We start from the raw sequence: 17,156 nt of genomic DNA on the forward strand, positions 1-17,156 counted from the left end.
GGAATTGAATATTTAGGCACTGAAAGATTTGCATTTCTACCCAGTAATATTTCTTAATCTCATGCAAGACTATGCAAACACTCCATCTGCGCTCACGAAGATTGACTGACCACAGGAAGAAGGGTGTATGGATCTGAAAGTGAACCTGATGTCACGGCCTACTTCCTGATTAATTTGGTTAATAATTAATCAGAGAACAGGGCCGACTGCCTGCTATTGGATTTGTGCTGCATAGCAAAATATGTATATGTACCAGAATCATAGGAAGGCAAAGCCGGAACATTTCGCTCTTAAAGCTGCACATTTTTATGTGCCATTTAATGGAAGGAAGAGTCAATATTTTTCACAAGTGTATTAGCTCCCAAGATATTGCTTAATAATTTATCTGTTAGGCACAGTGCCGTTACCAGGCATCTGTTGAAGTGGTTCAGTCTGTGTTAGCTGTGAGGTGGCCAGGGAGACAGACTGGGCTTCACTGCTAATCCGTTCTTTTTTGATCTGGGTAACGGCTGTTTTAGCTTCTTTCCGAGACATTTTAGAGAACACGGCTCCTGTTAATTGTGCATCAATTGACTATTAATGGACTTTACTGATGTGCAGCTCTCCAATGTCAAATATTTCAGGATGGGTAGTGGAATGGTGTCTCGTTTTTTGGCAAAGTTAAGTGGCAACCGCCAATCACATGTGGACTTTTTCCAGTTTGGAGGTACAGTTATAACAGCACCAAGAAAGTTAGAATGCAAATACAACTCTGGAAAAAACTAAGAGAGCACTTAAATGATAAATTTCCCTGATCTTACTTTTCATAGGTATGTGTTTGAGTAAAATGAACTTTTTTAAAATTTATTTATTCTATGAAGTGCTGACAACATGTCACTGAAATTACAAGCAAAAATTTAGTATGTGATGCAGCACTTTCAGACCTCAAACAAAGCAAAAAAAACCAACAAGTTCATCTTCATTAAGAAACAGCAATACTAATGTTTTAACTCTAGAAGAGTTCAGAAATCAATATTTGGTGGAACGACCAGGAGGTTTTCAATGGGGTTCACAGCAGTGGGCTCTTAATTTTTCCAGAGCTGTAGGTAAAGAGACAAAAACGGGATTTCTTCTGCTCTAAATAGGAGATTTTACACTTATTACTTCACATAGATAAATGTTCTTAAGTACCGTGAAGTATAGACTTCACCGGTCGGTCTTCTTTAAGCTCAGCACTGTATGGCCGCCTGCAGCACAAAAGAAAAAATCCATTCCTCTTCATGGATTATAGCTGGATGACAGCCTCTTGATAAAGACTTTAGCTGTCAATAGTCACAAAACCCTTCCATAAAGCCAGACAGGATTGTGCTGTTAGTCTGATGAACTTCAGTGGTTGTGATTAAGTGTCTGATTACGCCTTGAAACCACATTTATGTTCTCTTCTTGTTCCTGTGTGCAGGCGTTCTGCTCGACATCCAGCGGCACTATGAGGTAACTGACAGTGGAGCCGGCTTGTTGCAAACAGGTAATTCTCCTTTAATCCCTTAATTACACATGAGAAGAAAAAAAGTAGCTCCACTCCTGAACGCATATCTCTGTGATTACTGTAATTACTGCAGTAGTGTCATTTTAAACGAATGGGACAATGAACAACAAGTGGCTGAACTGCAAATCTTTGGCTTTGATCTCAGCCTATAAAAATTTAATGTGTATTAACACAGATCTAGCAGCTATGTTTTCACTTTTTTAAACGGAAACTCAAATAAGTCTGTTGGATGCCAACTTTACAGACGTTTTAAAGAAAAACATTTGACCAGAAATGCAACAATTAGAATTTGACATTTAAAATTCACTTTAAGGCCAATGATAAACATAGAACAAAGATAAAAGAATGATCGAATGCCTTCTTTAGCATCTTATATTGGGAATTAGCACAGCTAGCATAGCTAAAGCATCAATTTTTATACATATTCCCTAAAGAAGGTAGGACTCTTAAGATTTCCTAAACATTTCCAAATTCATTTTTCATTCTTTGATTTGTGACAGAGGTTAAAAATTAAATGTCATGAATAAAATAGAGTCTTTACACTCCGTCCAGCCATCTTGAATGAATGAACGGCAGACGTATCTCAGTTTTCCATAAAAACACATTTTCTTTTAAATAACGTTCTTCTTTCATTTTTAAATACCCCACTGATGCAAAAAAGCTCCTTCATTCAGGAACAACTTCCTCACTGAAGAGTGTTGTTGACATGCTAGCAAGGTGTGGTGCATTCACTGTTCAAAAAAGGTTGGATTGTTGACGTTCTGACCGTTCAGTTTAAGCGCATCAGAGCCGTTGTCTAAATCTCCAAAATGCACAAATGTTGGATTCAATACGTACGCGATTTCAAGACTTCTTACATGCACAAACATATAAAGTTTTGAAGCACATGTCAGCCTCAGCTGACTCCTGGAAGTATGTGCTGTATTAACACGCATACAAATGAAGCTTTTTGTGTTTTTGCTCTTAAACCACTGGATCCCATCGTGACTCAAGCGACAGACTTGTGGTAGAAGCGTTTCCTCCCGGCAGCGTCAGTGCGGCAGAGAGGAAAACACAGCTCCAGTATGTGTGCCTCCAGAGTCTGACGACTCCGGTTTGGGGCAGGGCTTCCTGTGCCATTCCGAACCCCAAAATAAATCCATCTTCTAAGAAGATACCGTCCAAAGCCCTCTTACTGGAGGACAGGACCTCGTCTTGTCTCTGCCTGTGTACTCAGGCTCGTCCAAACACCGGCCACCTCTCCGCACATAAAGTGCCATTGAGGACAAGCAGGCAGTTTTAAGGTTGAGGCAGGGAAAGAATACAGTCCAGTGTTTCCCTCCACTTCACTCGGTGTTCCTAAGCTCACTTTGGTTGAACGGCGGGTTAGGGACAAAAATATCCAGCAGGAAAAGTAAAGTGTTTTCACTGAATTAGGCACTTGTTAACCCTCTAAATCTCATTTACACCTACAGTAATCTGGTTTTACTTGATCCTTTGTGTATTTTGTACCTTCGACTCCTCATGTGAATTTGTGGCAATTGCCCTGAGTTGCAGAAAGTTTTCCGTTTCTCTGTGTGCCTGCACCAGCCTCTGCATTTGTATGGGAGAAACCAGAAATTATGAAGGGTGCTTTATTTTCATTGGCTTGTTATGTCTACTGTGCACAGAACCACATTTGCAGAGACTCAAACACACTTGTGTTTGTTGACTTGCAGAGACAGCTGATTTATCCCCTATACCTTTAAAGTCCATGAAAGACTTAGAGTTTTGGTCACACTCTGTCTATCTGTTTCGGTCTGGACTCCACTTGGCCCCTGATATCCAGATGACCCTTTTCTCACACCAGAATGAGGAATTGTGCTTGTCGGGGCTTTGAGCTGTGAGAGCTGGGTGGGTGCAGACCCCGAACTTAGGTGCGAAGAAAAGGTTTGGAGGGTGATGTAATGCTGGTCCTGGAAACGAGAGAGTCTCAGCTCAATGTGTGGACATGGATGTTTACATTTTGCACATCCGGCATTCCCCACCCTCTGCTTCCTTCTCCAGTAGGAACAATCCCCGCCTCTGTGAGCACCTGGCTGGTTCTGCCTTTCCTCCATCCTCTCTGGCCTGGCAGCTTGGCTCCACCTCGGAACGCAAACTGCAGACGTAGATGTTTTGCAGGCAGTAGGTGTTGTCTCTCAGCAGAGGTTGTTACTCATTCGCTGCTGCCAGGTCAAACTGACCACACACCGCAAGTCACAGACTAAGCTAACAGCTGAGTAAGAATCACTTAACGTGCTCAAGGAAGAATTTTCCTCTTTTTTACAATCTTCTTTGGGTTTTCTTCAGATTGCAATAAAATTTCTTTACATCAAGGTTAATGGCAAGTTGCTTCAGGAAATACCATCTTGACCAAACAGCGGTGTTGCTTCTTAGACCTGCAGCAACATTCCTACGTCACAATATATCCAGAAAAAACAGCTCTGAACTCTAAATTTCTTTACAGGCACAAGCATCTTATTGGACTTCTATGTGGTTTTTTGAGCACGTGACACTGAGATCTTGTAGATCTGTAAACAAGTCTTTATAAAAATTTATATTTCTTCCACATTGATTAAAAGAATTATATGGTACACACAGGATCGACTTCAGCAAAGCTTTCATCCACAGAAACACGCACAAATGAGGATTGTTTAAAACATGCCAAACACCTAGGGGGCAGTGTAGCGCAGTACTAAAACCTATGTCAACCAATCAGATTGCATTAAAGCAACCATGACTTCCTGTTAGGAGTTAAACGTGGTGCCAAATAATGATGTGGGATATCGTTATTTGTTGCAGATGGTAATCCCATCAACTTTGATAAAGAAAAAACAGTTTAATCTCCTTAGCATGATGCTCCCACCACTTTGCTTCAAAGTGGTTTGTAAAGGCTTTCAACATAAAAATACTAAGCATGCATTATATTTTTAACACTTCATAATTACACACCACTTTGTGCTGGTCTATCATGTAAAATTCTCACAAAATACAGTGAAATCTGTGGTCCGAGGGTTGTAAAAATATTAATAATAATAAAAAAAACAATTCTCAATAATCTCTCCCTAACCGCTCTGACCTGAATTATTATTATTTTTTAAATTATTGTTTTGCCATGTGTTGTGTTAACCCCGTGTTTACACACTTAGGAACAACACAAGGAAAATACCCTGCGGTGAGCCCAGCCTATGCTGTGCAATTTGGCAACACAGATGCTTCCAAAAGCAGCTTACACAACAAAAACCGACAAGGTGTGTGCTCACCTCTACCGAGCACACACACGCTTTGTGCACATATGTCCTTCCAGACCCAAACAGGCAACATCTCAGCTCTCAGGTGCTGAGAGGTTGATGTGCTCAAAGCTGTAAAAGCAGAGGGGCGCTCGTTGAGCCCGGAGGGTTGTGGCCCCGACCAGCGGATCGGGCCCTTCAGACTTACATCGACTGTGCTGCTGAAATATGGAACGGTTTGTGTGTGTGTATGTGTGGCCCTCGGGCAGAGGCTGTCTGAAGTAACTGTGTCTCACACAGCTGTGGAGAGGACAGGCCCAAGGGTGCAGAGGGTATGGAAGGTTAATGGAAGAAAGGAGAGGGGGTTTCACCTGGATGGTGTTACCTTCCATTGAGGGGAGAGTTTGACTCCTTTTGTGAAGAAAACGGAGAAATCTGAGAGAACATTTTTTCCCCTCCTGCTAGCATACTACGCTTATTGTGTCCGAGCGCTTTGAGGCAAACTAGAAAAGTTAATGAGTTGAATTATCTCTCATAATGGAAGCTGGCAAGATAATTATACCTCCCTGGTTTAGCATGGAGACGGTTATTGGGGTCAGCATGGCTAGATATACAGTGGGCGAGGCGGCTTAATCAGGGGCCTGTGCTGGAAACAGCTCACAGACCGAGTGCGCCGTCTTCCCTGTGTGGCTAATCCACCTTGTCTGAAACACGATACCAGCACACACACAGAGACGCACACTGACTCTACCCCGGACTTGACAGGGTGTCAGTCTGCCGCAGTCAGCTAGAGACCTGTGAGAAATGAGGCCACAGCCACCGTGTGAGACTAATGGCCTCTGCTCGCCACACACATCCCAACATGTCACAGTTGTCTGCGTGAAGAATCCGAATGCACGCTACTAGCAGGAGGAGGCGAAGCACACCATCATTTAATAGGCCAAAGAACAAAGGGTGTTCATGCAAGAAACAAAAAGCCAGAGCGGTATGTGGTAAAAAAATGTCAAATTAACAGGAAAAAGCTATCACCCCTGCCCTGCTATTTCCTATATTTTCCATTCAAAATTGCTTTAATAACTATGCCATACCAGAAACAACAATGATGTTGCCCATAGCAACGTGAATTCAGCTGAAGATCCTGAATGTAGCTCTGTTCAGTAGTTTAAACCTGCAAACTCTCAACATCACACTAAGACCCAATAACCTGAAGCCCTTTTCTATTTATAAATAATAAAAACCTGTTCTAGATCTCATCACAGGTGTACATAGACTAAAAACTCATCAGTGTGGCTTGCACAGATGCTATAAATGTCCAGTCTATTTTGTTTTGGCTTAGCATATCCCTGCATGTGCAGTGAACTGGTTGGCAGAAAATCTGCTTATAAGTATTTCCCCACACAAAGCTAAAGCTTTTTCCACAGTTCCTAGACCTGACCAATTCAAAACTGAGCTTAACCGATTAGCCACACGTTTTCTTAGCAGCTAGCCGCCAGCCAACTGGACACGCTCAGATGCAGGCGAGGTTAGAGAAATTAGTGCTGGTTTCTTTGTTCTTTTGCACATTCAGAAGTTTCATCTTTTTACCGTCTGATATACACAACGTGAGCATGTAATAGTAAGCAGCTTTCACGGGCGCAACATAGAAGCATGCTTAGGCAAAATGCTACGGCCTGAGGCCTACAGGGGAGTAAAGACTTCTACATACCTACTGTAGATACACAATGGTCTCTACTCTTAAGGTGGGAACTTATATTGGGGGAGGTAACAACGTTAAATATAATTTAGAAGATATAAGACAAATCTTTGTTACAATCCAAACTGTACATTTACTTTTCCATATGTTTTACGCTCTACTTTAATACAAAATTGAGAGAGAATCTCGGTTTACTGGACCTTACTGGATTTAATTTGTATTCCTAATAAAATGGACTAAGTTGTGTTGAGGAATGGCCGGCCTTTTTTACATTTTAAATAGTGCAAAAGTACCAGAGTTGTTTCCTGAGCATTTCTAGTTTGATGGTGCATAAATAAACACCAGCAGACTGCATTAAAAAGGGCTTTAAATGTTTGGGTTATTTGTGGTTACAGAGTTAGAAAACCCAACTCCTGAAGTTGCAATTCTGACTTTGGGAGTCAGATGTCCAATATGGCTGCCAAGCACTAAAACGTTGTGAAAATTGCAGACACAGTTTGTGTATAAGGACTTCAAAGTACTATAGCCTCATTAAATCAGGGATTGAAAAAGATCATTTGGTTTTTCTGACTTGTAACTAGTTCTGCGACTAATTTAGAAGTGATGTCACTCCTAGTTCCTTGTTTCAACTTCCACAACAAATCAAGTACAGCATTAGCTGTGGCCCGTCAGGCTAACCTCATTATTGGCATGCTCAGTCAGTTCAGGCTCCTGTGCTATTTTGGCCGTGATGGATAAAAATATCATCATAAATTTATAAATTCCTTTGCAAAATGACTGAGTCACAATATATTTTTGTAGACAATATGAACACAGTTCAAGATATGGAAATAAGCCTGAGACAAGGCCAACAAGACAACAACCAAAACAAAAGGCAAAGCACTTCAAGAACATACAGCAAGAAGGCTACATCAGACTCTGTATTGCCATGGTGCGTCACATGACCAACATTTTAGGTGATACGTGTCAGTCAGAAATGTTTAGTATCACAAAGAAGCCTGTCTTTCCTTTTAAAGTGGGAAGTTGAGCTATCGTTGTTTGATCAGCTGTTTTGGCCGGTCACTGCCACTCCTATTTTGTCTCTTGGCCTCAACAGTATCCCTAGTTACCCCCCCCCCCCCCCCTCTCTCTCTCAGCAGTTTGGCAGCTGCTGTTGCCTTGTTGTCACTTACAGAAGCAAAGGCCGAATGTGACATGAGAGGAAACGATAGGAGAAGAACGAGCCACCTGCGACTTCCTCCTTCTTCCTCATGCACGCCATCGAGCGTTAATCTTCTCCGCTATTGATTCCCAAAGCCAAGTGATTCCATTGCAGTATTGTTCACCGGCCCGTACACCACCCCACACCTCCCACCTCCCTCCCCTGCTGTGATAAGAATAGAGCGATGACCTGATGATGCATTGACATCACAGCAGTGTGGCTGTGTGTCTCCGTCTCTGGTTGTTTTATTAGGCCATGTCTCCAAAGGGGGCAGCTGTTGGGTGATGATTGGCCCTCTGCCTCAGTCGACTTCCTCACTTTCGCTTCTTGTTGATGGACCTGCGTCCTGCAGATGGAGGAATAAATACACAACCAGGTCTTTCGCAAATTTTCATGCGGATTTGGTCTTGCTTGCATTTCCAAGTGCAAACAAATGTGGAGGACGGCCATGCAAATCTGAAGCAGAAGTCAGCGGCCAAGCGTTTGGGAGCATCGACTCTGTGACAGATTTTCTCCTCTTCTGAGCGCGGATTGATTGCTGCTATGTCAGGCTGCTCCTCTCCTGCAGCTATGTGACATCAGCAGATCAATCGACTACATACGGACACTTTGCGTCGCTCCCAATCGGACACGTGCGGTCCATTGGTGTTGCTGATCTGTTTTCAAACAGTGTGCGTGTTTTTGTGTGTCAACTTCAGTCTTCATGCTCCATCATTGCCATCGCAAATCATCAACACACGCATGTTGGGCTTGTCATTGGGTTGTCCCTCCCTGCAGTTGCTGCAGTAACAGGCAGGAATAGAAAATCTCCTCTCTCTGTGACTGAAAATGATTCAAAAATAATAAGCACCCTCGGTGTTCCCAGCAAATTCTACATTGCTCATTTTTGTTTGTTCACGGTCGGATAAACCTACCGACTCTCTTCACTCATACCAGATTGCTTGCCATGTTTGGATGTAAGTAACGTGCAAAAGACCAGGCCCCGGTTTGCTCCAGCCAGCAGGGCCGTGTAATTCTCCCCAGATGCAGCTCTTGTGTCGACCAGGTATAGTGGAAACATTCCCTGCAGCTGCAGAGACGAGCCATCAGAGTGGCTGCGACACTCAATAAAATAAAAGGTTGGCTTAGCATGCCAGCTTCTGCAGGAATTAGCTGCTCATTTCATAGAAACTAGGCTGCATATGGGATTTATCAGATGGGACGCAACGCTCTGGTAATGCGGCGTTGTTGAAATGTGAGCTGGAAGGGATTCCTGGAGAATAACCGGGGATCAGAAAATGTCAGGAATGCAGAAACGTTTGGAGCTTCGACACGCAGGAGGGGAATCCACGATGAGGAAACGTGATGCACGGGAATGTGTGAGAAGTTTCAGTCTCTCACAGTGGCTCAGGTGTCCTACTCACACCGAAGTTATGTGCTACACCCTCCCACAGCAGTCCTTTAAAACCATTAGACGGAGAAACAAGGCTGCCCCTCCTTTTCTTTAGAAGCGAGAGAAGCTGCAGAGCAGCCAGCTCTACTAGTTTCTGTCATGATTCAGATGATTTTTGTCAATGTCAAGCCTCTGTAGAGATCGATGACTGCAACAGAACAACACGTTTCGAACAGGTTTTCTGCTCTGTGTGCTCGGGAAGAGAAAAATGTAAAACATGCAAAACTCATGATCTGTTTACTGGAATTAAACACATAGGTGTGATTGTGTAGTCTGAAAGCGAAAGAAACATTTCAGGTCTCCAGTTCAGGTGGAAGGAGTGCTGACCAGCTCTGTTTACACTGGTTCTGGATGCCTCTCAAAAATAGTTTATATTAAACACCACTGGGTAAATTAAATCTTTGGATGTTTTGTCTTGGACCTTCATACCCTTCAGGCTTTTCATTAGTTTTGTTAACCCCTTTAAATTTGACCAGTGATTTCTGTTCAATTCAGGAAAGACACTGAGAGTGGATTTGATCCACATGAGTCTACAGTAACTTGAATTTGCTTTAGGACTGATGTGGATGTGTGGTTTAATGTTATATTCTCCCTAACTGAAACAAAAAAAACCCACTCCTTTTAATTAACCCGTTAACCCTCAACCCCAGAAAATACAATTGAAAAATGGCGCACAGGCGTTCTGCTGCAAGTTAAGGGGTTTTAATATAAATCTTCAATAATGTTCCTCTTTGGCTGTGTATTCTGTGTCTATATATTCTCTTTTTGAACTTGAGGTGCACTTCACTGGTTTTGCTGTTTTGTTACTCAAAAGCAAAGAATCAAAAGAAAGCGCAGAGCTTCTTCTGTTGCTGAAAATATGTTTCTTACTTCCTTTTAACTCAATATCAAACCAAGCAGATGAAATAAATAACTGCGAACTGTATGAGAGCACAGCAGTGCTGTGATGAGAACATTAACTCTTGTTAATATCGTTAGAAATATCTTGTGATTATAGACCAATTATGTGCCTATAGTTTTATAGTTATAAATTAATGTATGTGCCTATAATTTTATAATTATAGGCACATAATTGATCTATAATTTTTTACTTACTATTCGCACAAATTCTTGATTCCTACAAGTTAGATGCGCCGAGTCTGACTGAGAAAGAAAGAGATAGTTCAACAACAACCGACATCTTAATATTAATCATTTTGAAAAAGCCTGGGACAACAGGTACTTGGGATTGGATTTAGGTATTTAAGAATAAAGCCGTAATATATAACATTATCATACATGCATTATTAATGATGTTGTTCAGGCTGCGCTCAGTCAGAAACAGTTCAGCATAAACCTGAGCGACTCAATGCCTTTCTTACTGTGATTATATTCTAGGCATTAGTTTTTATTAGAAATAACACCATGCTAATACAGGATTAGCTGTAAATAAGATGCACTGCACACAGAGAGAAGATATGTTATTAAAGAGCTCTGCAATTCAGAGGTTTACTGATGTTGCTAATTAACTGTCATACTGTTTTGTTCCTTCCTTTTTCTTCTTTTCGTTTCTTTTTTCACTCCAAAATGTGTTTCCTTGCACGTCTTTCTGTACTTGAATGTGCACAGTTGCCTTAAATGTGACCAGAAACGCTTTATTTCTGTTACATTTGATGGCATGTCTATAATTTTGTGCCATCGCGTCTTCAGTCGGCTTCCCAGCCGATTAAAATGTCACCAGGAACTAGGGCTGAAACAATTGATCTGATTAATTGTGATTAATCGATTGTTGAAATAACCGTCAACTAATTTAGGGATCGATTAATCGTTAACAGGAGTGTACAAACTCAAAGAAACGTCCATTTGCTTTAAGAACAGCAAACTCAGAGCAGTATTTAAGGTGAAACTGTTAAAATATATCTACATTTACAGTTAAGATAACTAAAAAAAAAACAGAATTCCTTAAGTGGCCTAGTTTTGGATTCACCTGGTTCAAATTCTGTTTAAAAATACCTAAATTTCCTAACAAACACCTTTTGCTATTAACCGGTCATGCAAAAGTTAAACACTGAATCTATAAATAATCAAGTGTTCACTAAAGGAATGCTATGTTACTGGATTTTGGGCCAAAAAACATTATTGAAAAATGTGTTTATTTGCATCTTTTAATGTATTTCTAATATTGTATTAAAAGGCTTAAATAATTAAATGAATGTGCCAGTGTTATATATATATATATATATATATATATACGTATATACGATTAATCATTAATACTTGTTAGTTGCGTTCCTACCTGGAACAGAGCCGAGTGATTGGTTTCAGTTCTGAAAAAGGATACTGGAGCGTCCAGTACAGTAAATTCTTTGTGTGATGACATCCTCGGTATGCAGGGTTGGGTTACCTGTTGTGTTTCCACAGCAAAGCCTGCAACACGCGACACGGTGTGCGATCTGAAAGGGTTGATCAGTGTGGGTTTTGTGTTGCATGGAGTGTTTTGTCATTATTAAAGGTGAGTCACTGGTTCACTATGGTGACACACAGAGATGCTTCCCAAAATTAGCAACAGCATAATCTCTCATTGTGTAGGGAATGAAGAATTTCACCTCTGACACGAGAGTCCGTTCAACACGCTGCCAGAAAGGAGCCGTCATTTAAGGTGTTGCAATGATGAAACGTGCAGAGGCGCAAAGGTGGAAGAGAGTAAACATGCACTGAAGGTCTGTGGTGTATTTACAGAAGTCGAGTGTTTGCACCTCGGGCACACACCCTGTCCACTGCAGACAGGTCAAAGCGGCACTCGGACGTGTTTTTTTTGTTGTTTTTTTTTGTGCTGCCGAGCGGCCACTCCTTGACTGCAGACATGCACAGACTTGCAGAAGGGATCTGCTTCTCCTGTTCCTGTAATTCAGCCTCTGGCAGCTGATGGACATGCAGATTCATCAAACTGTGGTTCCTCGTTTAGACAGTCCGGCTGCATAGCTGTGAGGGCCACTGAGGGCCTTTAGGCCACTGCGGGAAATAACCAAATATCTAACGAATTTGGGGCAGTAAATATAGAAATTATGTTTGCATTAAAAACTCTCAGACAGTGACATTTAATTATCCTTTCATTTGGTACTTGCATCCAAATGTTTACTTCCTTTCCTGCAGTTTGCTTGATGGGTTTCACAATGACATAAATATGTTAAGTACCTCACATTTAATGTTTTCAATCTCAGAGGAAAAGCATAATGGAGACACCCTAACATTTTTGGTTTGCACCGTTACTGTCGGGAGAAGAAGCTGTGCTGCATTTTTAACACACATATAAAAAAAAGCAATTGATTATCTCACATCCACGTAAGCAGCCGGCTGTATTTTTTTTAATTTTTTTGCAATAAAAGTGAAGGATCAAATGAGGGTGGCGTCCAGCAGCCGGATGCAGAGCGTTTGGTGGTAGTGGGGGCGGAATCCTGTGTTTCACAGGGAAATCTCCATCAAGGAATATCAATAAGACACACACTCACATCTCTGCATATCCTCCTGATGCAATGGAGAGTGAGTCACCCAGAGAGGTATTGTTGTGACTGGCCAATCAAAGTGTGGGCCGGCTATCTCCTTGTGTGAGGAATGGTAAAGTGTTTAGGCGGGTTGTTCTGTACGTAGAGGCAGCTTCCTTTTTTTTTTGGCTACGGTTTATTTCACAACCTCATAAAGATGAAGCGTAATTAGATACTGATTTAAATAAGCACCCTTTAATGTTCGGTGTTTTCAGGCCCGATAGTCCGGTCTTGGTTCGACTGGGAACCAAATTTGTAACATTTGTTACATTTTCAGCTGGTGCAGTTCGCTTCACTGCACTGTGTCAAAATGAACCAAACCCTTTGAAAAAAACCTGTTCACCCTCCTCGCCTGTGGTGGCGCTGCACCAAGAGCCACTGAAGGAAACGACACGGAAACTTCAGAGGACATGAGCTCAACTTTCATCCATACCTCCCCTCCCCAAATTAACTGGACGTTCTAACCAAACGAACTAGAGTTTGATTAAACAGGGCTGGTTTGAATCCAAGCTTAGGAAGAACAATAAGGCATAAAGATAAGATAAGGTAAGATATTCTTTATATCTTAAAGAATATAAAGAATATCTTTACCTTATCATAAAGATAACGTAAGATATTCTTTATTTTCCCCTAAGGGAGTTTCTTCGAGCGTAGAAGTGCAAGAACTACAAAATACCACAACAATATAAGTACATAAGTGTACAGTACAGATAATAGAACTATTGATTTCAAGGTTTTAAAACAGCAGTTTCACCCTGGCATCTGAAAACAAGAACAAGACATGGATAAATAATTAAATTAATGTACAAGATAAAAATAACTTGAAGCGCAATAAAGGAATTCCCTGCCATTCTCCGAAAACCATCAACACATGTTGAAAAGAAAACCTGCTGATGTTTTTCCATCAACAGAGTGCCACTTACAACGATGGATAATAAATGATAACAGTGATTAGTTATTAAAATTGAAGGTGGCTAACACTGATTGACTTTTTTAGCATCTTGTAGCTGAGTCTGCCTATCAGCATCAGCTAACTGCTCACATACCTCCTCATTTCTCCATCTTGTCCCTCTGCCAGGACTGACAAGATAATTAACCTGTGACTAGCGTCGCTGCAGCTGCACAGTAATGTTACACCCAAATACCGGATGTAACAGCCAGAGCAAGCTGCACTATACCTGAAGATTATGTCTCAGGCTTTCAGCTTCCGTCCTCCCAGGTACCTGATGCGCATGGAGGCTGTGAGAAAAATGCTCGGCATCTCATTAGGAATTTGAAGAATATTATTTTGGCTCTTTCGCTCGAGGTGAACGTGAAACTGAAAATAGTTTGCTTTGTCAGGGGAAGGCGTGATATTCTCACAGTGTTATGACTTAAAGTAAAACTGTTTTTTAAGTCTGTTAAAGAAACAGTTAAATGACACATTCCTGGGGGTCATCTGTCGTCTTGTTGCCGTTTCAGACTTAATGTTTCGGACTTAAATGTAAAAATATGAACAAAGAGTTGTTTTGGGTTTTTTTTTTAATAGGAAAACAATAATTTTATACACGAGCTAAAACAAAAACAGAGAATAAACACACTTATTGTAATAGAACATCAATGCTAACTAGTGTCACAAGTTAGCATTAGTTAGATACTCATGCAGCTAGCCTGCAGTGTGCTGCTTGCCAAACATGCTAACTTGCTAGCTGTATTGTTAAAAGTGTTTCATTAAAAAAGACTGGCAGGTGAAGCTCCTTTATTTCCACACTGTCCCCGTTTGTGTTTCTTGTTACCAGATGTTTTCTAAACAGTTAATTTCTTTTCTTTCATGTAAATTAAGGAAAACATGTATGAGTTTTCTTTTAGCCAGCTGAATGGAAGTGAACAGCATCAAGTCGGGGATTTTGCTGACACATTTTCAGCATTTCGTTAAAACTATAGGGATGGTGAAGCAGAATTTTCTACGGTTCTACGACTTTCTAACACCCTGCCAGGTTACCAGTATATGACTCAGTCATAGTCACAAGTACATAACCGAGAGAGTCCAGCTATCTGAAATGATTAACCTGTTTGCTCTACGCAAGCTTTAAAGTCTTAAGCGATTAAAACCCCCATTGTCCTGAAAGCTTTACACGACTTTCAAATGTTACAGTAAGCACTCCCTAAATTTACCACCGGATTATTATTATTATTTTTTGCACAATAATTCACTTCCAAACATCCTTTTCGAGTCACCGTTGAGGAATTTCCAATTTGTCATGACCTGTAAACAATGGCTTTTAAAAGGCGATGAATGCGTGTTAGTCAGGCTAATACCGAGGCCGATGTTTGTTACATAAGCCTAATGATAATGGCAGGATGCGAGCTGATACTGTAGGGCTTGTTTGAGTTGCAGTGTACGGTTGAGTCAGTTCGCTGAGAGGTACGTGAGGTCACTGGTCTCCATCATCACGCCAGCACCGCATCCTCACTTAAACTTATTCCATGGTTATTTTGTGCCAATGCGTCTAGAAATGAGTGCAGCATTGCTTATTTACCCGCACAATAGGAAACACTAATGTCCTCTTTGTTTGATGGTTGTAATATTACATGCTGTGATGATCAAAATTAATCACTCAACACAAACCAGATGGTCTATTAATTTCCTTATGAAAAAAAGAGCATTTTTTTCCCCCCGACTCACTGTATTCCAGGTATCGTCTTGTCCTGCTCTGCATTTGTGGCATTCTTTTTGTAAGAATAAGATCTGAATCTCTTCCGCTGTGTCGATCGCAGGAACGTGCATTTGTTGTGCTCCGCTGCTGAAAATATGAAGGAATGGCAACGAGATGACAGATGACCCTCAGGAATGTGTCATTTAAAACTAGCTAGGCTACCTTTAACCGTACTGGACGGCCTCTCCTGAAGCTGAAACGTTTTGTGGGTAGAATGTGAGGAGAATTTAGAAATCCTGATTTGTTGAACATGCTTAATTAGCTTTGTTAAAGGTAAACAATATATTTTCTAACTAGATTTAAAAAAGTTTTTTGCTTTTTTGTTACACCTAAATGAGATCATCAAGCTAATGTAATAAATCAGATCATCTAAGTAATTTTAATACTAGACTGATAACGCAAGTAAATGCAAAGTGTGGTTATAATTGATTTTTTTTTCTTCTTTTAATCAAATAGCAATTTAAACCACCTTGGCCCTACGTGAAAAAGTGATGTCCCTCTATGTTAAATCCAGAATTAACTCTGATTTACTACATTTGTCTTCTAAAGGTGAATTCAGTTTTGTTAGCCACATCTTGGTCTGATTACTACATGACCTGTAAACCAGTCTGACAGCATGAAGTAGGCTAAACACCTCAAAAAGCAACACAGCCTGCCTCCATCTAAAGGAATTCAACAATAAGTATGGAAAAAGAAGTCACTGACAGCCATTTTCACCGTGTTATGCACATTATTCATTTAGTGCATGTCTATATTAGCTGGTTCTGGAGGCTAAAGCTAACATCCAATCCATGAAACACCACAATGTGAAATTGAAGAAGTTCAGAGAGTAGGCCACAATTTTGTAATCGCTTTAAAAAGTTGAGCTATTTAAGTAGTTTTAGAGGATCACAGACGTGATCGTTTAGCGTCAGTGTGAGGCCTTGTGTGTCGACTGGCAGGAGATGAGCGGGGCTACTTCCTACAGAGTCTTTATTCCTACAGAGTCCAGGACATTTCCTGGTCTATATGAGTGGTTACAGGGTACAACGTGTGTTATAAAATAATAAATCAAACTTTCTGTTGCTTATTTTTTGAAATGCAAATTTCACACCAACATGCTTCCATGTCTGTGCAGGGCACATGCTCTACTGCGAGTCTCTACACTCATTCCAAGCGCTCCAGAATGAGATGATAAAAGGCGATAACTTCACTAGTTATTAATCTTTGGTTTGATTCTATGTAGCAAGAAACTCTCTTTCTTCAAAAGGGTGTGTCTGTCTCTTTTCAATTTAGGCATCTAAACAAAAACCTCTGAGTTTTCATGACAGGTGATGGTAGCTAATCAAAAGAGAGATTTCTTTATTGACACGAGTTTAAATCCAGCTCTTAGCTGTGGCTCTACGTACAACTAAGACTCCGCTCTTTAGTGACACCGTAACATTTTTATTGTGAGCCCGTCGCTCGTTTATACGTCTCCGGTTACCAGAGTCTCTGACATGGGTACTTTTTGTACTCGTGTGTAAGCCAAGAGTCAAAAGCGCATTCGTGTTTCAACGACATGATAAGATCATAGCGCCATGTAGTGGCTTGGCATAACCGGATTCAAGGTGTCTTTCTAAACGTGGAACGTTTCCCCAATCAACATTGAAAACACTGGCAGTGTTTCCACATGGTGGTGTTGTGAAAACTTGGCCTAAAAGTGTTTTTTATATATATTATATATTTGTTTTGTCTTGGGTTTGGCACCTTCTTACTTAGATGTGACCTTATCTGTTTCCCTTTAGTCTGTTCTTCTTTGTTTACTCTGAAATGATACGTTTTAAGGAAAGATGAACGTGATTAGACTGTCAAAGCCTGACTTCATTTGCATGTGATG

At 40.9% G+C, this 17,156-nt stretch overlaps 1 protein-coding gene across 13 annotated transcripts in view; it reads left to right on the forward strand.

The window, feature by feature from the left end:
- The window catches only part of spns2 (SPNS lysolipid transporter 2, sphingosine-1-phosphate), an 87,791-nt gene that overhangs the window by 30,620 nt on the left and 40,015 nt on the right, over nt 1-17,156 (forward strand). For all 13 annotated transcript variants that reach the window (XM_028031301.1, XM_028031303.1, XM_028031304.1 and 10 more), the window contains one exon: nt 1,439-1,504. In XM_028031301.1, the coding sequence (XP_027887102.1) occupies nt 1,439-1,504 (66 nt within the window). The remainder of the gene's footprint in view (nt 1-1,438; nt 1,505-17,156) is intronic.

The sequence above is a fragment of the Xiphophorus couchianus genome, chromosome 11 (genome assembly GCF_001444195.1).
Source record: "Xiphophorus couchianus chromosome 11, X_couchianus-1.0, whole genome shotgun sequence".
Classification (NCBI taxonomy): Eukaryota; Metazoa; Chordata; class Actinopteri; order Cyprinodontiformes; family Poeciliidae; genus Xiphophorus; species Xiphophorus couchianus.